We start from the raw sequence: 26,113 nt of genomic DNA on the forward strand, positions 1-26,113 counted from the left end.
TGACCAGTGGGAGATGTTGTTGCTTGATCTTACTTGCTTTTGTGATCTTGTAAAGAACATATTTACATATTTTTGTTGTAAATGAAATATTTATTTCTAGAAATTATGTAGCAACTCCTGTTAAAAATCAAATTGTTAAGATCCATTTGCAAATATTCAGATATTTAAAAATGGCTAGATGAAAATATAAAGATTTCTAGATCTGACTGTTAACAAAGACTTGTTAAGACAGGTCAGATGCGTCTTACTCAAATAGTTGAGAGTACCTCAATGTAGTGGGAGGAAGGTATGACTTCCTGGTCATTATTGAGAATTAGATGCATTTCCCATATAGTTTATTAAAAGCCTATTTTACACTAACATGTTTATAATGATTCTCTCAGCTAAAGTGTTTGAGAATCACCTAGTAAAACTAGGATTACAAGGTTAATAACCTAGGGCAAATGGGAGAAATATTGGGTATGGGTTACCAAAGGATAAACCATGGGTATGTGATACCCTAGTTTATTGTAGTTCTCTATAAAACTCAGAAACTCAATCTTATATATTGGATATATAAGTTACCACTGGAGTTTTAGTCCAAGTGGGAGTTTGTTGAGTTTTATGTCCTAAAACTCGTGGTTCATAAACAATAGAACTTATTCTGAAAATTCAATAAGTTGTTATTGAATAGATGTTTTTCTTATTAGAAATCCAATAAACCTAAAAGTCCCTTGACTATTACCTGATTACTTGAACTTTATATGGAGACATAAAAATAGATCATGTTCAAGTAAATAGTCAAAATGATCTATAGTATATTCTAGTAGTGCAGAGAAGCAAAAGGAACATCTGAGATTAGTGATGCAAATGCTAAGAGAAAGGAAGTTATATGCCAAGTTTAGTAAGTGTGATTTTTGGTTAAATCAAGTTGTATTTCTTGGGCATATAGTTTCAGCTGATGGAGTTAGTGTAGATTCCCAAAAGAAAGAAGCGATAGTTAATTGGGAACGACCCATGACTATAATAGAGGTACGCAGTTTTCTGGGTTTAGCAGATTATTATAGAAGATTCATGGAGGGCTTTTCTAAGATAGCTATACCATTGACAAACCTGATCAGAAAATATGCGAAGTTTGAGTGGTCGCCAGAATGCGAGCACAGTTTCCAAAAGTTGAAACAGAGGTTAGTGTCAGCACCAATGTTAACTTTACCTACACCCAGTAAAGAGTTTTAAGGTTTATTGTGATGCATCCCGACAAGGATTAGGATGTGTGCTGATGTAGGAAGGAAAGGTAGTGGCATATACTTCTCGTCAGTTAAAAAAGCATGAATGTAACTACCCTACGCATGACTTAGAGTTGGCAACAGTGGTGTTAGCTCTAAAATTATGGAGACATTACTTGTTTGGTGAACATTGTCATGTATTCACTGACCATAAGAGTCTAAAGTATATAGTAGCACAACAATCGCACGAACACGAATGTCGCGGGGACGACACCACCAAAAAAGAGCCCCGAGTATTCTCGGAATAAGAACCCAAAGCATGGTCTTTGGTGAATTTGGTAGAGGAAGGAGGAAGACCAGATCGTGTAGGCAATAAGCAAGTAGGAGGGAAAAAGGCACTATCGCATAGCATGATGCTTATCGTTTAGGAGACACTACACGATCATGTAGGTTTTACTGAACGATCGTTTAGGTTTTATTGAACGATCATTTAGGAAATGGCATATGATCATTTAGCAACCTTGGCACACACTACGATTGTTTAGGAAAGCTATGCGATCTATAGGAACTAGTATGCGATCATTTAGGCGCGAGGTGGATGATCGTTTAGACGCAGAGCAACATCGTATAGGCTCTCGATTTTCTTAAGCGATCGTTTTCTTTTTACCAGCGCGCTCTCTCTAATTTCTCTTGGACAGGGAATTGAACGAACGATTCAAAATGAAACAATTTCATTTTTATTTCATCGGTTACAATAACTGACGCTGCCCCACTAACCCACGTCCAAACGTGATTTTTGGGTTAATTATCATATAATTAACCAATTAAAATATTAATAAATATAATCATATTATATTTTTAACCTATAGTTTGATATCACATATCTACTATAGTATTTTCTCCTCTACTTGATATAAATCATATTTATTATCTAATTTCCTCTAAAATAATATATCTCATAATCTAGCCAATTATATCATATATAATCGAACTTCCTCTTGTCAATTTGAACATTTCAAATTAACCCAAACACAGGTCCTCGACTTTATCCAAGCTACCCAGGGGACCTAATGGACATGTGGCTCGAAGCTCCAACGGTCCGTGAATAGCTGACTAAACTCTTTAGTCACGAGATCCACCATTCGTTAACTGTCAGACATTCCACTAAAGACCAACAGCTAAACTCTTCTTACCACAGATATTTTCTATGCCCATCGAATATAACCAATCATGAGTACGATGACCCTTCACAGATACTCGTAAGTACAACTGGACCAAATTACTGTTTTGCCCCTAGAGTTGCATCCCACTCCTTAAGTACCCTTGATTTCTCTAATGAACAATAAAACATAGTTCAACTATGTGTGAACACCTCTCAGGCCAAGAGAAGGTGTGTGACGCCACATCGTTCAAGCTCCGGAATCAACCTTTAAGGGAGCTATCTATCTACTTACCCCTGCCTCGGGGAAGAAGTGAATTCCATCTTGTATAGCTGAGTTCCCAGGTCCCAAATCAGACGAATCCCTAAAATGGTAAGTTTGAATCGACGACCTGACCACTCGCACCCATACAAATCAAAGGACCGCACTTAATGGCAAGAGTTCCCAACTCACTTAGGATTGAGGTCATATTACGTATGGTCATCCTAGTGAAGTGAAGTCTCTATCATGAACGGTGTTATATAACGAGACGTTAACACTTCGTGGTCAGGTCTTATACAAACTCTTTGTATAGGACGCCCCCGCTCGCATGTCCCCAACACGAATGATCAGGATCAGACCATCTGTGACAAGTCACAATACTTATGACCATTCTACAAAGCGGGCCGCATCCATAGCGTTACTAGGATAAGGTTTCCCTCTTATATCCATATACTACAGACCATTTGGGTTATCACTCAAGACATGATCCACTTGTATGTCACCACATACATGCTTAAGTCACATACAGATAACCCAGAATTTCATGTTTATTGATTTGTGGTAAAGCAAATAAAACAAACAACTGAGCAAAAATATAAGATGTGAAGTAAATATCATATATTGACAACACAAGCGTTCATACAAACTGTTTACAAACTACAGGATATGAGAAATTAAGGCATCAACCTTGACAATAGTTGATATGATGTATGAGATACATACCTGGAGGAAAATGATATAAATATGATTTATATCAAGTAAAGGAGAAAAGAACTATGGTTTAAATGTTACATATGATGTGATATTAAAACCATAGGTTATAAATATAATATGATAAATTAGTTATTATATTAATTTATAATTAAAACAATTATGAGATAATTGTAGGTGGTTTCTCCTTTAACTGTGCATGACAGTGGGAGGTTGTATTCAATTTTCATAACTAAAGGATAAAATGAAAAATGTTTTCATTTTGTAAGGATCGCTTCATTAAGTACACAGCCAATCGTTTAACTCACGAGAGACTATACGACAGCCTTCAAGTGTTTGTCTAAATGATCGTGTACATGTGCCATTCTCTAAACGACCGTGTAACATTTTAATAAACGATCACGTGGCTAGAAGTTTCATTAAACGATCATGTAAGCGATCACGCCTGATTTCCTAAACGATTGTGTACCTGCTGACTTTTACTAAACGATCAAGCACCACAGTCTATACGATAGACAGTATCCTTTTCCCACTTTCTTGGTCATATAGTGCGATCGTAGTTTCCTCTTTCCCTCTACCAAATCCAATAGAGCCCACACCTCCTGGATTCTCATTCTGAGAATACCAAGGTTACTAAATGGTGGTGTCCGAGAGCTTACTTATTCGTGGAGAAGTTTGTTCGTGACTACTGGACGACTGGGTAGACGATTTGGGCAAGAGCGAGATTTTGTTGTCCAAAGTCTTCGCGAGAGTGAGTGGTCTATGGAAGAAAAGTTCTTCAAAGGTAAGTCTCTCACTCTTTTTGTATTTAATTTCTAAAGCATGTCGTAATTTTGTTAAAGATGCATAACTAGTTTGTATGTTTGTGAATGCTTGTAATTCTGTCACAATGAATTTAGAACAATCTTCCGCTCATAGTTTCTCTCTTTGATAAGAGTTCTTTCACGGGATTCACTAGAGGTAGTGTTATCCTTCGGGATTCGTTAGAGGTTGTGTTTCCTTCGGGATTCACTAGAGGTGGTGTTATCCTTCGGGATTCACTAGAGGTTATGTTCTTTCAAAATTCACTAGAGGTGGTGTTATCCTTCAGGATTCACTAGAGGTTGATGGTCCTATGGGACTTACTAGAGGTAGTGGGTATATCTAACTACAGTGGGATAAAAATCAGTTATTCATGTATGAGTACCATGAAGACTAGAAGAGTTTTTATGTTCCACTAGAGGTAGGCATCTAGAGGACATAGATGCCTAGTCTGACCCTAGTAGTGGGGTTACTTACTGAATATTTTATACTTATCCATTTTTATGTTGTTGTTTCAGGTAAAGGTAAAGATGCACTAACGATTGACAAACGGAATTCGTGATCGAGCCACTGGACCAGTTTAAATGCTTCCGGTCATATTTTAATATTTCTTTTATGTTTTAAATTTTTTAGTTTTGAGATTTGAAACTACTATTTAAGTTTTGTTTTCAGACTTATTTGTTTCCGTTATGGTTTATGGGTACCCTATCATTTGAGTTTAAATATTTGAATTTAATGCAAATCATTTTAGTTACCTTATTTAATTAGCATTTATTTCACTATAAAAAGAATGTCATGTTAACTTCCATGCATGCTAGTAACGGCCTAGCTTGAGTCTTAGGGAGTCGAGTCATTACACTATCATTGATAGCTTCTATCAATGACTATCACCGATAGCTTTTAGCTATGACTATCAATGAGAGACTTTCATCAAATACAGCCGGCTTTAAATATCATTGATATGATCGATATATGGATATCACCTAAGTTTTATCATCGATATCACTGATATCACTTATATCATAGTTAGCGGTGATAGCTTCTGTCACTAAGAACATGCTATTAATGATAACTTTTAGGCATCACACTTACACTTTAGTATGAGATTCAACTTTATTAATTTAATTTACTAAGTTGGCCATAAACTTCTTATGTGGATATTAACTGTGAAAGAAAATCATCTAAGATTAAGCTATCAATGATAGAAAATATTTGTGGCTATCACTGATAGACTTTCATTAGTAGCGATCAATTTTGAAAGATTAACACCTAAAACTATCAGTGACCATTATTGAGAAACTTTTATTATGACTATCAATAATAGACTTTGATCACTAATAGACTTCTATTACTGATATCTATCTAAGTTCGATATCACTGATACATTTATATGACTAATATCTATATAAGTTATATCATTAATATCACTGATAATTGATATTACCGATACACAAATATTACGATATCTACCTAAGTTATATTATTGATTCACGTCGTTTTTCAGTGATAGGAAACTTATCACCAATAGACCATGTCTCTTACTGATATCAGTGATAGAAGTTTAAATTTCATACTTTTAAAGTATTAAAAAAATGGTTTCGTTTCTAAGTTCCCATTTCTCGTTTCGTTTCTAAAAAAGATCTAAAATTTCAAAAATTGAGAAAAATATTTCTTTTAATTCCTCCGTTTGAAACCTAACTTTCTCAATTTTTTTTTTAATTAAAAAGTATGAGTAAGCAATAAAAAACTAACAATGAAAAAATTGAAGATAGAAAATCAAAATTAACAATGAAAAATTTGAATATAGAAAATCAAAATCAACAATGAAAAAAGAAAAAAAAAAGTAAAAAGTAAGCAATAAAAAACAACAAAAAATTGAAGTCAAATGAAACAGAAAAAAAAAGGAAAGAAAAAAAGGAATGAAAAACACATAACAGGAGAGGAGAAAAAACAAATAAAAAAAGAAAAAAAAAGAATGGAGAACACGAGGGAAAGGAGAAGAAAAAGAAACAAAGGAAAGAAAAGGAAGAGGAATTGAGAAAGGCAAATACGAAAAATGAAAAGAAAATTAAAAGGTTGTTGGTCAACATTTGTCATATATATAATTATTTTTAAAGATATTTTTAAATATAACATTAGAGCTAAAGTATTAGTAGATATAATATAATATAAAAAAATTATAAATATGGTAAAATTTAGATAATCTATCAGTGATAGACCATATTATTGGTAGGAGTTAGGAGTGTTCAAAAAATCCAACAACCCGAACAACCCAACCCAAACTATAAGGGTTGGGTTGGGTTAGATTGAACTTTTCTATATCTGTTGGGTCGGATTGAGTCTAAGGTTGACTAAAATAAAAATCATGTTGACTCAACCCTATGCAAATTACATATACAATAATAAAATGAATTTATGTATTTCTCTTTGATTAAAGCTTGACTACTTTTTTTTTAAAAAAAAAAATTAATATTTTTTCTTTTAAAATTGTTATGATGTTTATCTTTGTTTATAGTTTATAATAAATTTTATAGATATTTGGTATTTAACCTTTGAATTTTATGAGATTTTAATTATGAGTAATGTGTTGTAGATAAATTTATGTATTTTAAATCAATTATAAAAAATAAGTTATAACTCGATAATCCAACCCAACTTTATTTGGATCTTTTGGGTTGCCAACCCAACCAACCCATGTACGCTCTTAGTAGAGTCTATCAGTGATAGACCATATCATCAGTAAGAGTTTATCAACGATACAAGTCTATCGCTGATAGACTTTGCTATATTTTTGCAATTTTTCAAAATGATATTATACACTTGGTTATTATCCCTAAAAATGCTACCAATTGTAATTACCCTTATTTTTAAATGGTGTTATATTGATAGATATTTTTCTTTATTTACGTATTATCATTTTTCAAAAACTAAATGATATCAACCGGGACTTAAGAAATTCCTTATAATATCAACTTATAGATTCCAAGGATTGATCATAGACTCGGTTTTTTCCCCTCTCTTTTTTTTCTTCTTCTTCTTCTTTTATATTAACCTTGGTTTTCTAGCACAAAAGGCGGCCAGGTTCTTTTTCAGATTCTCACAAATCAGAGTCGCTGTGTTCTTGTGTTTTTTAGCTGTGTATTTTGAATCAAACATTACATTGATTTTGAAACCTTGTGAATGCTACCAATTTGTATGCATATGGGTTTAGTATTTGTTGAGTGAATTTCATATTTTAGGGCTATGGACCTATGATTTGATAATTTAAGTATGAATTTTAGGAATTAAAGATCAAGTGAAACGAATTCATGTTCTAAAGTTGTATGAAAATTTTAAAGGGAATACGTACACTATTAAGTGAAGTGTTAAAACATTTTCATATTTCTATATACTACAATTTTTTTTACAGGAAGCCTACACGAGTTTAGAAGCCTTAAAAATATCTTTTAACTTCTCTAGAGGGAAAAAGAAATCCTCGGAAGATTGTAGATTTGAAATTTGGATCCTTTATAATTTGTTCCATTATGATATTATTTGAATTCAATAAATAAAACATTTTTCAAAAAAGAAATTAACTCAACAAAAAGTTGTGGATTTTTGTTTTGTTTTTGAAATATAAGTGAATTATTGTTTGATGTTGTGTAACGTAGGTTTATAATTTCAAATTTTAAATGAGGGTGAGTTTTCGAATTTCTTAACAAATTTGGGGGTTTTTTTTTTTTTTTTAGGAATGGTTTTCTTTTCCAATTTAGTATAATATAAAATGACATGTTTATATAATATTAATAGTGATCAAATAAATAAAATGAATTGAAAAAAAATGAGTATATCTTAATAGACATAAAACTTGTACTATCAAATTTGGAGATAGAGCTTCAATTTCATATATATATATATATAGACAAAATGTATTTTTAGTTCTCAAGTTTTGAGTTGATGTCTATTTGGTAAAATTTTAAAAGATACACTTTAGTCTCTCAAATTTACATAATGATTCTAAATGATCACTGACTCAACTCTAAACTAAAAGAATAGTGATTGGATCGTTAAGTGTTGGTGTAGATTAGATGACAAATTACTTCATTTAATGACTCGATAAATTTTCTCCTAAATTTGTCCCATATTTATGGACAATCAAGTATTCATAATTACTATTTACTAACTAAATATTTTATTCAATTGTTAATTATTATTAATTAATTTACAAATCTGTTTAGAATGAAAAAGTTATAAATATGTTTGTTATAATTTTTGTATAATTATCATTAACTATATTAGATAATTTATAAAATATATTATTTTTTAATACAATAAAAATATAAGAAAACAAAAAGAAAGAAAAAAGGAAAAAAAACTCAAATTTAATCCATATATGTTTCAAAATATTACAAATTTGTATTTCAATTTTATATTTTTGTTTCAATTTAGTCTATAAATTTCAAAATTTATACTTTTAATTTTAATTTTTTCACTGAATATTCATCTCAGTCTTTGACGTTAATATTTATTAATTAGTTTGATATAATTATAAAGTGAATATTTAAAATTACTTTTAATAGTAATTGAAAAGAGAGAAACGTAATTAATTTTAAATTTGAAAAAAATTAAGTAATAGATATTAATATTAAAGACGGAAAATGAGTATTTAATAAAAAAATTAAGATTATAAATATAAATCTTAAAATTTAGGAAGGAACAAAATTCCAATAAATATTAAAATGTAACATTTAAAAATTTTAAACTAAATTAAAATTAAACTAAAAAATTCACCATTTTGAATATATTAAATAATAATTAAACCCAAAATTTAGGTATTTAAACGTATTTTTTCCCGTATTGAAATGAGAGGCGTGGGGGGAGAGAGATAAATGATAATGGGAAAAATAAAAATAAAAACAATTGGGGAAATAATATTTTGGTTCAAAACGAGGCAAAGCAAAAACACGGATTCATAGTAGAAACAAGAAAAGAAAAATCAAAGCGATTGAAAAACGAGGCAACGAAAATCGGCTTCATTCATCGTCTTCCCAAATTCGTTCTCAATTCTTCCATCTATCGTTCTTCCACTTCCCTTTTCGGTTTTTCAAGGTTAGGTTTCGCTTTCTTCTACTTTTTCAATTCCTTTTCTGAACCCTACTTCTTCAATTTAGTGTTTGATTTCTGTTATTATTGCCCAACTGCTTTCCTACTTCGATTGATTTATGCTTCGAATTACTCCCATTTCGTTTCTGGTTATGTAAAATGTCAAATGCTTGGAAACAGTAGATTAGATCCACAATAGATTAGATTGATCGTGTTCTCTTAACCTAATGCCGTTCCTTTTACAGGGGATAAGTTTTTATGGAAGGAGTTGGGGGCGACGCGGCCTCTGCAGTAGCACCTCTGGCTAAGTGGAGAAACGACTTTGCCAGAGCATTTCAGTATTACTTGGATCGATCCACTCCTCACCCGGTCCAGAGGTGGTTGGGAACCCTTCTTGTTGCAGCAATTTATGTGTTGCGTGTTTTCTATGTTCAAGGGTTTTATGTTGTCTCCTATGGATTGGGAATCTATATTTTGAATCTCTTGATTGGGTTTCTATCGCCCAAGGTTGATCCTGAGCTCGATGTCTTGGATGGAGCTTCCTTGCCTACTAAAGGGTCTGATGAGTTTAGGCCCTTCATACGTCGACTTCCGGAGTTCAAATTTTGGTATTCCTCTTTCCATTAGCTACTTTAGTTATTTTATTTGGGGATTTGATTTCGTTTACTTGTGGAATTTGGCTAATTATCAAGTAATTTTTGTTCTGGCTGCAATAATTGAATATATTTCATTGCTAAAAACTATCATGTGGTGCAGCTTTTGGTATTCTTCTCTCTGCTCTTTGTTTCGAGATGTTGTAATCGGAATGCAGACAATTATATCAGACTATGTTCCAATGACCTCACCCTCGATTTATAGATATCTTACACAGCTAGGAAAAATTGAATTTGTTTTTATATGGTCATATAAATTACAGGCTCTATGTTGGGAAGGTATATCTATATCCAAATTAACCTTTTTCTGGGCGGAATGTGCATCAATGGATCATGGTTTTGTATAGTTACTTGTAGAGTGTAATGTGTAAGTTGTTCCTTGGCAAGTGTAAACATGTTGCTAAAACTTGTCATTGCATGGAGATGGGGTGAATCTAATGATTTCGGTGGTTGACACGTTTTTTCTTGTCAATTGACATCCTTATTTCAGACACTTGGCATTTCTTGAGGATGGACATTCATTGAATTGTGAAGTATTAGTATTACTGTATTAGATTTAGTGAGTTGTGCAGCATTATATGCTGGCTGGCTTTGATGATTCTGGTGGATTCTTAGAATTTTCAAGTGTCAAATTATAGCAAATCCTTATCATTGTACGAGGTTGGAGTGAATGTCCAGTATCAGATTATACTGATATCATTTAATTGAGTATGGACTTCGTGGACCGTTAAACGTTTTTTTTTCCTTTCTAATTTTCAGGTACGCCATCACCAAAGCCTTTTGTATTGCATTCCTCATGACCTTCTTCTCACTCTTTGATGTTCCGGTTTTCTGGCCCATTCTTCTTTGCTATTGGATTGTTCTATTTGTCCTGACAATGAAGCGCCAAATCATGCACATGATCAAATACAAATATATTCCTTTCAGCATTGGAAAACAGGTTAGGCATCGAGAACTTGGCTAATAGTCATAGAACATGTCAAAAGTACAGAGAAAATACCCCTCCAGATGGAAAACTTGGCCGTCAACAGGGAAAAAGCAATAGAGAGAGTAGCCATGTACTCCCACCCCAGAGCAAAAATACTGAGAGACACCTCTCCCAGAGAGAGAACTTATCCTGTTGTCTAATAGTCGTTTAACACCCATCCCTGAGAGAAACCATTAGAAGGGCTAGAATAATGTGACTAATGGTTTAATCCATTAGATGTTTGAAAGATAAGTTACTGTCACAGAAGGCATTCAGAAGCTATATCCAATGGTCATTAGGAAGGAGGGGTTAAGAGTGAAAGATATCCTTCCCATTCTCAAGGCAAAACACTGAAAGAGAGAGAGAGAGAGAGAGAGGGTAGTGTTAATTCTGTAGGGTGGTTTCAAATATTGTAACTATGTAACTTTTTTCCTTTGTCTTTGTGGCAGAGGTATACAGGAAAGAGGTCTTCTGCAAGTAGCAGTGGCGTTTCAAGAGACTAAGTTTCATCATTCCCCTCTGGTTAGTAGTAGACAGAAATGAAAGCGTGCAGCATTCGAACTCTTCTTTCAGTTTTTCCTAAACAAGCACTTGCTTATCAGACAAGTACGAATTCAGGACACTGGTTGAAGAGAAACAGCTTATGGTGTTGTGGTGGTAATATGGATATTGTAATAGGTTTTTCTCAATTCTGTGTTGACCACAATCCATCATCCTATACTTTGTTTTTCTTCTTGTGTTTGTTTTGTCTAGGATTCTTAGGCTCTATTACTATAGAATATGGCTTATAATTTTTTTCTTTTTTTGTATCTTAATTTCTTTTTTTTTTCTTTTTTTCTGTTGGGGAAAAATGAAATGTCCAATTAATATTAGTTGGGTTCCGATTTTCTTGCCAATTTTCTTCTGCTCTTGGCAAAGTGAACTTTGCTGAGATGTTAAATAACTTCTCAATCTTCCTTTTTTAAGAGGAATTTTAGTACTATGTTAGTACATACTATTATTTATTGTGTGAACTCCACGAATTCTTAAAATTTTTCATACTACCGTCTACCATGATAAAGAAGACATGGAACTGGCCTTTGAGCTCTCCAAGGTTTGAGTATTGCCTGCTTAATTGTGAATCTAGGCGTGCTTATGAACCTTTATTTTATTTAATTAAATAAGGGTGCAGGTGACAACAGATCTAAATTTTAATCATCTTTAAGATTAAGTCTTAGTTTCAAGATTATATTATAGTTCTTTTTTAAACTTGTAGAAGTTTCAATTATATTTTATTTATCTTTAATTTAGGCTACTTATGGTTGGTTAGTTGGATTAAGTACAAACTTGAGCATAGTTTAACGAAGTACCAAAATATATTTATCTCAATAAATATTGAAAGAACGAGAAGAAAACAAAAAAATAAAAGTACAATTGGAGGCAAGATATAGCAATGCTTAGAAGAACAACTTGAAAACTAGAAAAGATGTTTGTAAAATCAGGAATTCTCTTTTAATAGGAAACTTAAACAAACCTCCTTTGCTTAAAAAAAAAAAACACACCTTTGCAAGTACATTTCCATAATAATCACTCAACCAAACCAACATCTAGTAGTGATTTTAGTATAACAACATGAACTTATAGTTGAAGTTCATATGGTTGAAGCTAAAATATAGCAAAACTTCTCTGATATTGAAGAGAGAGGACATATTTACAATTTGAAATTAATGAACAGTTTCATTTTCAACTATTTTATTAAGCAGTTTTTGAAATAATTCTGATTATCAATCCCCACTTGTGCCTAGAAGTAAAACCCCTAGAAGTAGTGATAACAACCTTCACAACAACTAGTTCTCAACTAACTTGACTTCTTATATGAATTAAAAATAATTGAATTGGAATGGAATGGAACAATAGATAGATTAATTAAAAATAAATTGGTTACATAAACATGGCCAGCTAATACAAATAGGGATTTCCATTGCCACTACCAACTCCAAAATATACCTTTGCCTTTGGCTTTAAAACAAAAGATATTCCCTTAACCTGCTGTCCTCTGCCTTCTCCCAACAACAAATGACCCCTCGAGCTTATGTCTTAATCTTTTTCTTCTGGTCTCTTCTCACCATTCTCACTCCCGCTCTCGTTTTTCTCTCCGATAATTCAAAACCGTCGTCGCTCTCATTCAAATCTACAGGTAAATATCTCATTTAGTAACGATCTCGTTTTGAAATAGCAAAAAGTAACAATATTTGGCCATTGTTTCTAACTTTTTTTTTTTTTTTTTTTTTTTTTTTTTATTTGGAGAAAAGAAAAAATAGCAATGAGTTTGATAGTCATTGCTCCTTTCTTTTGTTTTCATCAAATTTTAGTCTTTGAAAAACAACTTTTTATTTGGAAGTTAATTTTTGATAAATAACTTCTTTATTTATGCTCGTAAGAATTTTAGAAACAAGAAACCTGATTTCGGTGGCGTAAACAAAAGATTTTTTTTTTTTTTTTTAATTTGTTGTATAGATGAAGGCCAATATTTCCATTTCTAGAGCTTTTGTGTCGATTTATGAGCTTATTTTTCTGTTTGGGCAGATGGGAAAAATGGAGGGATTGAAATGAGTAGAAAAGTTGTGGGATTGACAAGAAAATATCAGATGTTGAAAGTTTTGGCTGAAGAACAGACTGCACCGGCGGCGATTCCGACACCCATTACAGCACCGGCACTGTCGCCGGCTCCGGCACTGGGCGCCGCCGTTTCGGTACGGAAGTTCATGGCTGATACTGGAAAAGTCATATTGACAACATTGAAGGGCTTGAAAGAAGCACATTAATTAAGGGTAGGAAATAATATAATTCATCTCTGAATATTGTATCATTTCAAAATACAAATTATTTTGACCCTCCTGGTAAATAAAAAAATGAAAAAATGAAATTGTTTGTAAATATTATATTTTACATTTTCCTAGTCGTTACAAAGGAATAAAAGAAAACAATAATAATAATAATTAATGTATTGGCTTTCTACTTACTGCTTTGGTTTTTTTTCCAGCCATTTATTATAATGTTCGTTAATAGGAAATTGATTAGTTGACTTATTCATTAAATATAATTTAATTAGTTTAATAATTTTTTAGTCGTTGTACTAATTATTTTCTTGCAATTATTTAAGTTTTCCTTCTAATTTCTCAACAAATTTTATTTTAATTGTTAAGGTAAAACAATTTTCAACAATGTTTCGCATTTACTGGTTTAGTATTATTGAAATTCCCTTATACTTGTACTTGTACATGACGAAAATAATTCTTATGAAAGATTTTTAAAGAATAAAAATAATTGTATTAAAAAAAGAATAGAATGAAACAACAAAAGGTTAATTAATTTGAATTGTGTAGTTTATTTTAATTTTTTTAAATAGTTTTAAAACATATATCCAACCTAGGGACTTGATTGTCAGATTTCTAACATAGAGGCTAAATTGGTACAAAGTCTAAACTTCTTACAACAAAAATGATAGTTTTTTTTTTTTTTTTTTAACTTTTATCAAATAATTTATATTAAACAAAAATAATTGCAAGTTGCAATTTAAGTCATATAAGATTTTAGATGATTTTAAAATGAGTTAGATATTAAATATCAATATAAGAATAATTGAAATAGAATTCCTACTTCGCTTATGATTAATGACAACAATTTAAGTATTAATTGATTAAACACCTTGCTTTTTCAAGATCAAAAAAGAAATTAACGGAACACTAATTTTATTTTATGTCAAATGATTTTTTAAAGACCTATTACAAGCCGTTAAATTGAATTAATTGAACTTGTGAAATCAATAGATTCATTTACTTATTTATTTTTGACAATATATGACGTGGGAGATCAAACGTCAGACATCAAAGTTAATATAAAGTTCATGTCAATTAAGTTATGTTTATGTTGACAATACGTTTTTGTTTTAAATATTATATCTAAATTTACCTAAAATGAAAGGATGTAAATCAGTATTGAAATACAGCTTTGGCAATTAATAATTAAAAAGAAAAAAATAGAACTTGATATAGAAGCTTTTAGTTAGAAAAATTTGGAGCATGAAGAGCAATTAATTTATCAAGTTCTATACCAGAAATGAAGTTGATTGTTGTGTATTTTAAAATTTAATTAATAATAATAAAAAGGACAACAGTTTTGAATTGAAAAGGAAGCAATTGTGTTATTTAAAAAGAACAAAAGCCAGTTGTTAATGTTATTTGACAAAAAGCCAACGCAAGTTTTTGCATTTTGAAAATCAGAAAAAGATTCACAGCTATCCCGTGACCTCCTATTACACCTTTAATAAACAAACACGTATTCTAATTCTATCGATTTAAAGATTTTGTAAGTATATTAATTTATATTTATTATTTTTATTTTATTTAGAAAATATCGTGAAAGACTTATAATTGTTTCAATAAAAGTAGAACTTTCAAATTGTCGTAAATGAATTCATTGCGATCTTTTATTAAGATTACCTTTGAAAATTGTCGATACATCAATTATCAATTACATTATCAATTCTTATAAGCCTGTATTTCGAATGTAGGATTAACAAAATAGACATTAGAATTGATGCATTGACGACTTAAAAAAAATCCCAACCAAGGGTATATAAATTGATTTAAAAAAATAAAAAAAAAAGCTAAGTGATCTAAAGCTACACCTATCTATTTTTGTGCAACCCACCCAAGTGACCATTTTACAATCCAAGTATTGCTCTACACTAATAGACTAAAAATTTATTAGTTAAGGGTTTTAATCGATACAATCATAATGTTTAATGATATAAATTGATGCTTAAAAATACATTACCCTCGTTAACTTGGAGAGAAGGGAAGAGGGAAGAGCGACTTTTTTTTTTTTTTAATATAAAATGAGGTAGAGGGATTTGAACTACATATCTCATGATCATTAGATCACTTGTATGACGATTGAGTTATAATTTATCAAAAATTTTCATGTTGTCAATTTTCAAGTATTTTCCTCAATTTAACCTATGGTTTGAAACGCGACTGTAGTAGCATTTTTTTTTTACTTAAAACATCATATTTTGACAAAAAAATCAAAAGATAAATTAGAGTAGACACAATAAATTAAGATGTTCGTGGATTGAGTTGAATTGGATTGAAATACTTTTTGAATCCAATCAAATGTTTGGGTTGTAAGTTTATTCAACCGAAATAACCTTTATTAAATAATGAACTCAACCCAATCTAACTCAACCATGAAACATATTTGAGTTTGGTTAATTCGAGTTACTCGAATCATTTATTTAAATTTTTGTTCTAAAATAAGTAAAAGCTTCATATGTATAAATTTTATTTACTTATTTTTATATATTAAATTAAGATTAACAACTCAATTTCAATTTATATTACGAATTTTTTTTCTTCTAAAGTATTAAAATTTACTTTTAGAAGTGGTTAGAGAATAAATTATCTAAAAGAATAAAGGGAAAAAATAAATTAAAATAAGTAAGTGTATATATATAATTATATCACAAGGATGTGGCCATATGAATCAACCTATGGACCAACCCATAAAATTTGTACTTATTTGAATCCAACCTAAACTAAACCATATGAATTGGATTGAGTTGATCAATTTTTTCGGGTCATTGAATTTTTTTAACATCCCTGCAATCAATAAAAACAATGTTGCTAGAGCTTTCTATTGAATAATAAAACATACAAACCTAAAAGCCTATTTAAGAAATTGAAGAACTACATTTCAAAACATAATTCAAATATTTCGACGTCCTTACCCAACTACCAAAAATCTAAACTAAATCAAATGTGTAACCATATAGTCTAAAAAACAAAAGCAACAAACATTTGTAGATCAGTGTTAAGAAAAAGAGAATCATAAGCTGTATATTAACCATCAAACACACCCATGTGAGCATAGTATGTAATACAGAACAGAACACTCAACACCAAGAAATTATTCAGTGTGTGTAATTCCCACAACTTACTCAGCAACAAGAAATTATTGATTCAGACAAATCGAGAGAGATACTCATCGACAGTGGTGTATTTGACATCAGGGTAAAGTGTCGAAGCTTCCACTCCAAAGGATGGTTCAATCTCAAAGTTGGTCTCATCTCCCTTCACAAATATCGAGTGGTTGAGAGCCAAAATCACATTGATTGGAAGCGGAGCCTCTGCCAATTAGTTTCACAATGTGTCTATGAGTTATGTGTTTCACAAGTTTAAATTTAAAGCTTGACTTTTTAAATACTAGTTAAAGAACCCAACATCATCCTCAAGAGACTTTCAATACATGAGCTATTCCTACAACTTTATGTTATAATCCATAAAGTCCAAACAGACGTTCGATCTTAAAAAATTTGGTCAATGTTGAAAAAGTGACAAAAATGATCATATGTAAGTGAATAATAAAAGACTTTCATATATTATGCAGATATATGGAGAGATGTCCATGCGATAGGGTTAGGGATGACTTTCCTATCCTCAGTTCCCATTCCCCATAATTTTTTTTTACATTTTGTTTGTTTTAAGAAAAATCAATTAACTTAAATAACTAACCTTGAAAAGTTTTAATTAAATAGTTAAATTTTTATTTTACTCGGACAAGAGAAGTTATACTCAAATTTACTAGTAGAATGAAATAATTACCTATTCAATTATCTATATATAATATAAATTTAAATGTTCAGTTCAAGCATATTTATTATCTGAGACATTAACCAGTAAAATTTTAAATTTAAATATAATATATTTACAAAATAATAATAATAAGGGTCAGTTGTAAATATAGCAATAAAACTTGAGGTAATAACCGAGATAACACGATGCAAAGTAATTTGCAGATGATGTGAAAATTGCTATATTTACAATTCTTCAAATGAGTTGTTATATACTTAATTATTATTCTTAAAAATTGTCCATTGCAATTTCCTTAATGATAATAATAATAATAACATAACAATAATTAGCTAACAGGGCAAGATACAATGTGAATAGTAAAATATATATATATATAATAAAATCCTGTTTTTAATCCCTTAGAAAATCATTTCAATGAAAAAAGCTTAGAAATTGATCGAGTTAAGTTGATAGTATATGGTAAATTAAGAGAGACTGACCTTGGATGTCCCGGAGGATTTGGTGTTCTGGAACATAGAGCTTTTCCAATGGTTTGCCGATCTTCTTCTCCCATAGAGCAACGAGGTCGTTGAAAGAGTAGGTGTTATTGGGAGGATTGATGTACAATATTTTGTTTTCAGTTCTTGGGTCGTCCACAGCTTTTATAGTGTAACTCCCGATGTCCTCCTCCAAGTTAAATATAGCTGTGTTTTATGAACTAAAACCACTTAAAAACGGCTATGTTTGACCATCATTTGTCTTCATTCTTTACTTCTTTAACTTTTGTTTACTTTAGTTTTTATAATTTCAAAATTTTTATTTAGGTCTCTCAACTCTTAAAAAGTAAATATTTTAATTTGGTCCATTCATACATTTTTTTAATCAAAATTTTAGCACGTCATTTCTTTCATTAAAATTTTAAAATAACGTAGTAGCCATAAATTTGTAGTAAACAGTTCTCATTTCATAATAAAATTTGTATTAAAATTTTGAAATTAGAGATCAAAATGATCCATTTTTAAATTACAAGAACAACCAAAACGACATAGACATTTTGGCAGTAAAAGAAGTAAAATAAATAAAAGTTAAAGCTACGTGGACTAACTAAAGATGGTTTTATTTTGCATGCTCTTAAAAATTCTAAAAATTAGAGTATCGATTAAAACTTGAGTTCAAGGTATTGTATGTATAATGCGTCTAAGTTTCTTAATACTTCTAATTGATGTAAAACTATGTGCCAGTGTAAACCAAAACAACATGGAAAACAGTGACTGACCTTTGGGGTGTCCGTCTCCAGGAATGATGACCTTGTCAGTGGGAGGGGAGGTGAGTCCTGGCTGCATCAGTGTCGGGAGAAAGTAGCCATTGAAACAGTTGGAGGACACATAAGTGTAGGGTATCCCTTCCCTTTCAATAGCCCTTCTGATCTCTGCCTTTATGGCCAACGCAGATTTTGCTGGCTCAACTGCATTGAGTCGATCCACATCCAATCCAAACTCCGATGGAAAAAATCTCTGCGCTCATTTTACCAAAATTAAACGCCCATTTGTTATCCTCTTTTAACTTCCTTTCATTTCAATTTTTTTTACAGTAGCTATGAATTTAACATCGACGGGGTGAATGGACATAAAATAAATAAGTCATAAAATATCATTCATGTGAACAAATATAAACAATAGATATTCTAACTTATTTACTATAAATATTCATTTATTATTATTATTATTATTTGTTTTTTCTAGAAATATTCATCGATTTTTTTAAAAAAATTTGAGATCTCAATTTTCTTATCGATGTCGGTTGAAATATAAACCGAATTTTTTAAAATATCAAATATTAAAATATTTTAATGAATATTCTAGAAAGACATTTATAACTATTAGATCGTAATGTGTTAGCAAAATCCTAATAATAGATTTAGGGTGTCAACGAAGATGTCTTACCATTTGTATAAAGCCAAAAAATTAGAAACGTGAATAACTCAAGAGCCTCTTTCTTCGAATTCTCTTTAAATTTCTTCCAACCCTCCAAAATTTCTTTCCAAAAACAACATTTTTCAAGGACGGTTTTTTACCATTTTAAGATATGGTGAATATGAATCTATATATTGGTTGTTTTGAAAAATAATTAATATATTTGTCATTAAGTTATTAATATTAATATTCCACTAAATATAACAACTAAATTTTAACGATTGAGAGATTTATAATTTAAAGCAATCTATTAATGTTTAATGTACTTAAAAAGAATACATGAAAGACATAGAACATGCATAAACAATTCAAGTCTTATCAAATAAGTCATAATCTATTCTATTTATTTGTTTTCAAATTGCAATCTAATAATATTATTAAAAAAAAAAATTGTCAAGAACAGGAAGAATCAAAGTTGAAAAAGAGTTCAGAAATCCGTTACTACATTGGAGCAATTTCATTTCTAACAAAGTTGAATCTAAACACGATCGGATTGGAATTGAAGATCAAACGAAATTGAAATTCAGGAAAGCAAAAAGTGAGAATCGATGAGTACGTTCGTTACCTTGACATTGCCGGCCTCTTTAATTGCATCAATGATCTTGCTCTGATCCGCCAATTGCATTTGGCCTACAGTCGAAATCACGACGTCCACTTCCTTAATCGCTTTCACTAAACTTTCACGATCATATAGATCTCCCTGCATTCCACAATTAAAAAATCAACTGATCAATCTCCTGATTTTGATTCAAAAAGCAGAGATCGAGATCAGATCACAATTCATTCAAAGTCAACTTACAGTGATCAATTTAACGCCCAAATTCTTGAAATTCTCCACGAGTTTTGCTTTTACAGGATCGGCGATGGTGCTCTCTCTGACGAGAACAAACGTAGGATGTCCAGCCTTAGCGCTCGCTTCCACCACGAACTTTCCGATGTAACCAGTGCCGCCGATTATCAGAACTCTGCTCTTCCGATTATCCTCCGCCATTTTTATTAAAATTTAAAATATCTTCTTTCGCTGAAGAAACGCAATTGTTTGGATCGGCTTTCTCCCGTAAGCCAATGGTATTTATATGCAGAATTTGAACTTGTGCAAAATTACATTTATATCCCTCTGTTCTGTTTACGAAGATTGAAGAAGAAGCAAAACTTGAGGACCCAAAACTTGAATGGTGATGTGAAAAGACGGAGTTGCCCCCGACTTTGATGGTTGTTGGGCTTGGCTTGGTGACTTTGTCTGACAGCAAACAGGTGGGTAAGCAGTGATTTAGATTGAAGTGTTTATTTATTTAAATTGGTAAGAATTATCATTTAAAAAATCGATGATTTCATCTTCTAACAACAAAATATTGTCGAACTAAAGAAAACGACAAAACAAAATTTACACATTGTGTCCATATTTTTTCCCTTTTTTATTTTCTATTCTTAGTATACATATCTCAGTTTCTAATTTTTTTTTTTAATATTCAATATTGGTATCTTTACTTTTTCCTAATTCACCATAGGTAAAGGTGAAAAATTGTACACATATTTTATATTTTAAAGGAAAATATATGTATGATCACATTAGTTTCTAATTCTATGCTTTGTCTTATTTGTTTAAATTTAACTGTAAATAAACTTATATGACATGATAATCGACATACATGCTACAATAGAATAAATCTAGAAAAGTAAGCAAATCTCAATCACTTTAGAGAGAAAAAAGTTGAAATTTTTTTGTTAATTAATCTTATTTTGAACCGAACTGGCTATCAATCTCTATGTCTTTTTATCTCGACTTGTTTTGTTTAATATTAAGTTACTACTTGGTTTATAGTTATTCTGTTACAACATGAGATATTTGATTCTAGATATGTTGTGTATTATATTCACTTCAAAATTTCAATTTAATAACCTATGGTTTGGATTTTTTTTTTTTTTGGAGGATATAAGGAAATAAAGCACAAACTTGGAAGAACAAAACAATATTCAACCATCAAAAAGAGTCCACCTATGGGACATGATCTTCTAGCTAAATCACCGAATCAACGACATCCGATGTCATAAGTATGAGAAATAAGTTTGTGAGCTACAAAATTGAATAATTTAATTTTGTATATTAAGTTTAAATTTTTTTATCTCATGTTAATTAATTGATGAAATATTGAGGGGACAATAAAATATACTTTATTAACTAATTAAAATTAGTTGGACAATATGTATATATTAGGAAAAATATTAATTTACACTCTTCAATTTTGGGGTTTAAATAACCATGAACTTTCATAAATATATCAATTTAAACATAAAACTAATAATTGTATCAATTTAGACCTTAAACTTTTATAAGTGTATCAATTTAAACTTTGAACTTTTATAAGTGTATCAATTTAAATCTTGAAGTTTCACAAAGATATCAATTTATTAAACCCTCTAGTATGTTTTATTTGGATATACTTATGAAAGCTTACGGTTTAAATTGACATTTTTATGAAAGTTTGGGGCTTAAATTAATATCAGAATTTAAATTGATGCAATCATTCGTTTGAGGTTTAGATCGATACTATCTCAAAAGTTTAGGGTTTAAATTGATACAATTATTTGTTAAGGGTTTAAATTGATACAATCCTAAAGTTCAAAGGTATAAATTAGTATTTTTCCTATATATTAATTAAAAATTGAATCATCTCATATGACCAATTATATAATATTCTTACTCTACGTTAAATAGGTAGAGTAATTCTAGAAAATGAGCTATTCATGTAATACGTTACGTGGTACTATATTCTATGTAAAATAACTATAGTAATTCTAGAAGTCAGTCCCATATATGATCATTGATAAAAAGTGGAACGAGCTAGGCAAAAAAAGAATAGGAGAAAACTAAGCTTAAAAATAAAAAAAAAAAAGCATAGCATCATAAAGCATCATTGCTATAAAGATAATACGCTTAAGGAAAAATTATTGTAAAGTAAAACACAAGATATATGGCATGATCGTGCCCAATCAATTTCCTTTACGTGTAGTCAAAGAATATTGCAAATTTCAACTCGAAAATAACGTTAAAAATTTATGGGTTTGAATTTTTTACACCACATATTGTTAAGATTTTTTTAAATTAAATAACATAATTATAAGAGAAAGCTCCTTTAAAATTTCTTTTCTATTATAAATATCATGATATAGATGTCCATGTTTAATATCTATTGATTATCTGTTATGCCTTCATTTTTTAAAGTGTTATCCATATGTCTTAACATTACACATTATTCATATAATTCATCTTACAAAATTGCTTATAAATAATAGCATTTGATGAGTTTTGGAACACACGCATTGGGCAAAATCCAAAAAGATTGGAGAAAGTGGATAAATCAATCCTTTTTATTTTTGTTATTTATTTATTTCATATATTTAAATATTATGTTTAATTTATTTTAATATTTATTTATTTTATTATTATATTATATTATATTTATTTTAATGTTATATATTATTGGTATCCGTGTTCCCGTTGTGCACATCAAGTTCATAACATATTATCAACACGAGCTCTTATCGTTTTCCTTGCTAAATGTAGGTTTTAAAGGTATGTCGATTTTTCTCTCTTTGTTATAATTAATAAATTAAATGTTGTTTTACATATTTGATACATATTAAATTTCTAATATAACTATAATCATTCGCACGAGATTTCAAGAGAAATTTATTTCGTGGAACTTGAACTTTGTATAAAATTAATTTTGTGGAAAGTGAATACAATCTCTAACACATAATATTTTGATGCTTTCAAAATAAACTATAGTCTTTAAGCTGGTTGTGAAGGAACTCTTATACAAGAGTACCTTTGAGCGGAAGTGGATCGTTCCAACTCATTGTGATAGAATTACCACATTTACAATCTAACATAATAGTTATGCATTATGGGACAAATTACCAGCATGCTTTGAACAATAAATAACAAGAAAACAAGAAAACATACCAGTTGAAGAACCTTTCTTCACCAAAATCTCGCTCTCTCCAAGGGACTGCTCTTCTCGCTCTCGCTGGAACGTCCAAGCAATCGTTCACCAACACCCGGTCGTCTACTCACGAACGGCCTCCATACGAACACAACAATGGGGATGACACCACCACTTAGAACCTTCGATATTCTCGGAGTGAGAATCCAGAAGGTATGGGCTCTGTTGGATTTGGTAGAGGGAAGGAGGAAATGAAGATCGTATACAACGACCAAGCAAGTGGGAGAAGGCAGGGTCTATCGTATAGACAATGCTTGATCATTTAGAAGAAGGTACACGATCGTTTAGTAAATACCCAATGATCGTATAAATGATCATTTAGTAATCACTTGAGCGCCCGATTGTTTAGGAAAGAACTATACGATCGTTTAGCAAATCCTATGCGATTGTTTAGAAAGAAGTGTGCATGTATACGATCATGTGGAAACTTTGAGCTATCATGTAGTTTCTTGGTTTGCTATGCGATAGGATGTATACAGAAAATGTGAGTGAATGACTGATCTTTTGCAAAATGAAAACGATTTTCATTTTATTCTTCAGTTACGAAAACTGACTAAAACCTCCCACTAACACACGGTTACGGAGGAAATGCCGACACAATTATCCCATAATTTTTCAACTAAAAATAATAAATATAATCATATTATATTCATTAACCTATAGTTTAATATCACATATAGACCATAGTGTTTTCTCATCCATTAGATATAAATCATATTTATATCCATTTTCCTCCAATTAATGTATCTTATACATAAAGTCAACCATATCATATATAATTAACCAGTTCAATCATATTATATATAATCGAACTCTCTCTTGTACATTTGAACATTTCAAACTGAGCCAAAAACTTATTCTAAACTTGAATCCATTGAGCTACCAAGGGGACCTTATGGACTTATGGCTCAAAGCTCCAACGGTACGTCAATAGCTGACTAAACTCCTTAGCCACGAGATCCAACATCCGTTAACTGCCAAGTGATGACATGCAGAAACATCCGTTAATGCATGTCATCTTAGGCCTTTTACTTAGAATTATGAAGGTTGTTAGACAGAGTATGCGTCGATCATGATAGGAATTCACAAGAATATTAGCTTGCATCGATCAACATGTTGAAACTCCGCTAACCTATTTTTTTGCGTTAATTATGCATTCAATGTTCTATCTTTGTAGCTAATGTAGGAAATGAACACAAACACGGAAACCGGACCATCGATCGCAAGGCAAACACGGAAACCGCATACAGAGAAACACTCCATCGCAAGGCAAACATATCGATCAATGCATGGATGTTGCGGTAATCAGCCCTATGCATCCATCGCATGGGAGTTACGCTCGTCATGCGATTGTGGTCATCATGTAGAGTTGCAGTGTTAAGCGAATGCGGCCATTGAATGATTGGGGCTACGCGACAACGCATTCTAATGGGATCAACGCAAGATAGGTGGAATGAACGCATCAATGCATCTACCTCGAGAAAATCCAAAGGTTTACATTTCACCTACCATGCCATTAGTGGCAGAGGTTCAGAAAAGGACTAACGCGCCGAACGTCAAACTCAGAGTAGTCCAATTAATATTGTTGGCGACCCAAAGCTCTATAAATAGAAGCCAATGAGTTGAAATTCATTTCATCCAAGGTTTTCGCTTGAGGTTCGCCTATGGCGGATCCTTGCGATCCAGAAAAATGCATGAGAAGACAGCTAAGAGTTATTCACCTTCTTCATCCATTCCGAGTGACGACTAGAGCCTTCGATTGGAGTTAGGTCTCGAGAAAGTCAGTTCCTCCACCCATCCATGACACCATCGGCAGCCTTGATGCACATCCACTGAGAGAAAATCTTTGCTTCCAGCCGGTCATTTCTTTTCCATTCTTTTTCTATATTGTATTGTATGACATTTGGAATTAAGGGATTAACACAATTATTTTCAATGCATTTCTCTGTTCCTTCAAATCCATCTCTATCTTCTTGCTTAGCATCATTACTTTCATTGCCACGCTTAGTGGGATTGCGTGGGTATTGCATACATAGTCATGTGGATTAGGGATATGAAGCATGTAGCAACCTACCGAGAGGTGTGCATTGCATGAGTGTGTGAGTAACCTTATTTGCTTAGTGTGAAACTGCTGCAACGCCTGTCTATAGGCTAACGCATTGCTTGTCTATGAGTGAAGTCAACAACAATCAACTGCCCGAGAGGGTAAGTGATTGGACGCATTAAGCTAGGTATGTGTTGTTCACTAGGGATAGTAACAACCTTGAGTCAACCAAGTTCATGAGTTTGTCTTGTCTTATGTTGTGCCTAACACCCCTTTAGAGCTACTCAAGAGAGAGTTTAAAGGAAGAACCTAATGACTCGAGAGAGCAAGATTAGATCGGCATAAGCAAGAGATAGGGACTTAAAGATAAGATCTGTTTGTCAACATTGCATCGTTTGCACCATAGGAATAGGAATGATGATATGTGGTCACCTTATTTGTGTATCATCGCATAGACAAGAATTAGAGACTTATGTGTAGGCCCTATAGACACCTCTGCATATACATCGCATGTGTTTTAGCATTAGAAGCCGTAGCATTCGCACCAGGAGGTGGTTTACTATTGTATGAGTGTTGCATGATAGCATTAGTTTGTGTTGACTAGGGTTGCCCTTGCGGTCATTCTTAAGGGTTGC

The 26,113-nt window shown here is 31.5% G+C and overlaps 3 protein-coding genes across 3 annotated transcripts; 2 read left to right on the forward strand and 1 right to left on the reverse strand.

The window, feature by feature from the left end:
* The first annotated feature begins 9,038 nt into the window (after positions 1 to 9,038).
* On the forward strand, positions 9,039 to 11,721 carry LOC120075919 (protein RER1B-like). The gene is made up of 4 exons (XM_039029668.1): positions 9,039 to 9,226; positions 9,466 to 9,828; positions 10,633 to 10,813; positions 11,290 to 11,721. Exons 2-4 carry the CDS (start codon positions 9,479 to 9,481, stop codon positions 11,341 to 11,343), a joined length of 585 nt encoding a protein of 194 aa, XP_038885596.1. The 5' UTR covers positions 9,039 to 9,226; positions 9,466 to 9,478; the 3' UTR covers positions 11,344 to 11,721.
* A 217-nt stretch (positions 11,722 to 11,938) lies between these two features.
* Positions 11,939 to 13,823, forward strand: LOC120075920. Its single transcript, XM_039029669.1, has 2 exons — positions 11,939 to 13,016; positions 13,406 to 13,823. The coding sequence occupies exons 1-2, from the start codon at positions 12,896 to 12,898 to the stop codon at positions 13,642 to 13,644; spliced, it is 360 nt and encodes a 119-aa protein (XP_038885597.1). The 5' UTR covers positions 11,939 to 12,895; the 3' UTR covers positions 13,645 to 13,823.
* A 2,870-nt stretch (positions 13,824 to 16,693) lies between these two features.
* Positions 16,694 to 20,477, reverse strand: LOC120075918 (eugenol synthase 2-like). Its single transcript, XM_039029667.1, has 5 exons — positions 20,227 to 20,477; positions 19,993 to 20,127; positions 18,731 to 18,968; positions 17,955 to 18,158; positions 16,694 to 17,009 (listed from the first exon to the last, which is right to left on the reverse strand). The coding sequence occupies exons 1-5, from the start codon at positions 20,416 to 20,418 to the stop codon at positions 16,843 to 16,845; spliced, it is 936 nt and encodes a 311-aa protein (XP_038885595.1). The 5' UTR covers positions 20,419 to 20,477; the 3' UTR covers positions 16,694 to 16,842.
* Between the last annotated feature and the right edge of the window lie 5,636 nt (positions 20,478 to 26,113).

The sequence above is a fragment of the Benincasa hispida genome, chromosome 4 (genome assembly GCF_009727055.1).
Source record: "Benincasa hispida cultivar B227 chromosome 4, ASM972705v1, whole genome shotgun sequence".
Classification (NCBI taxonomy): Eukaryota; Viridiplantae; Streptophyta; class Magnoliopsida; order Cucurbitales; family Cucurbitaceae; genus Benincasa; species Benincasa hispida.

Excerpts from the sequence above, each read along its gene's own strand:
- LOC120075919 (XM_039029668.1), top strand. The coding sequence starts at position 9,479 with ATGGAAGGAGTTGGGGGCGACGCGGCCTCTGCAGTAGCACCTCTGGCT. Across the intron at positions 9,829-10,632 it reads CTTCCGGAGTTCAAATTTTG|GTACGCCATCACCAAAGCCT; the intron begins GTATTCCTCTTT and ends TCTAATTTTCAG. Across the intron at positions 10,814-11,289 it reads CTTTCAGCATTGGAAAACAG|AGGTATACAGGAAAGAGGTC; the intron begins GTTAGGCATCGA and ends TCTTTGTGGCAG.
- LOC120075920 (XM_039029669.1), top strand. The coding sequence starts at position 12,896 with ATGACCCCTCGAGCTTATGTCTTAATCTTTTTCTTCTGGTCTCTTCTC. Across the intron at positions 13,017-13,405 it reads GCTCTCATTCAAATCTACAG|ATGGGAAAAATGGAGGGATT; the intron begins GTAAATATCTCA and ends CTGTTTGGGCAG.
- LOC120075918 (XM_039029667.1), bottom strand. The coding sequence starts at position 20,418 with ATGGCGGAGGATAATCGGAAGAGCAGAGTTCTGATAATCGGCGGCACT. Across the intron at positions 18,969-19,992 it reads AAGAGGCCGGCAATGTCAAG|AGATTTTTTCCATCGGAGTT; the intron begins GTAACGAACGTA and ends AAATGAGCGCAG. Across the intron at positions 18,159-18,730 it reads TGGAGACGGACACCCCAAAG|CTATATTTAACTTGGAGGAG; the intron begins GTCAGTCACTGT and ends CATAAAACACAG.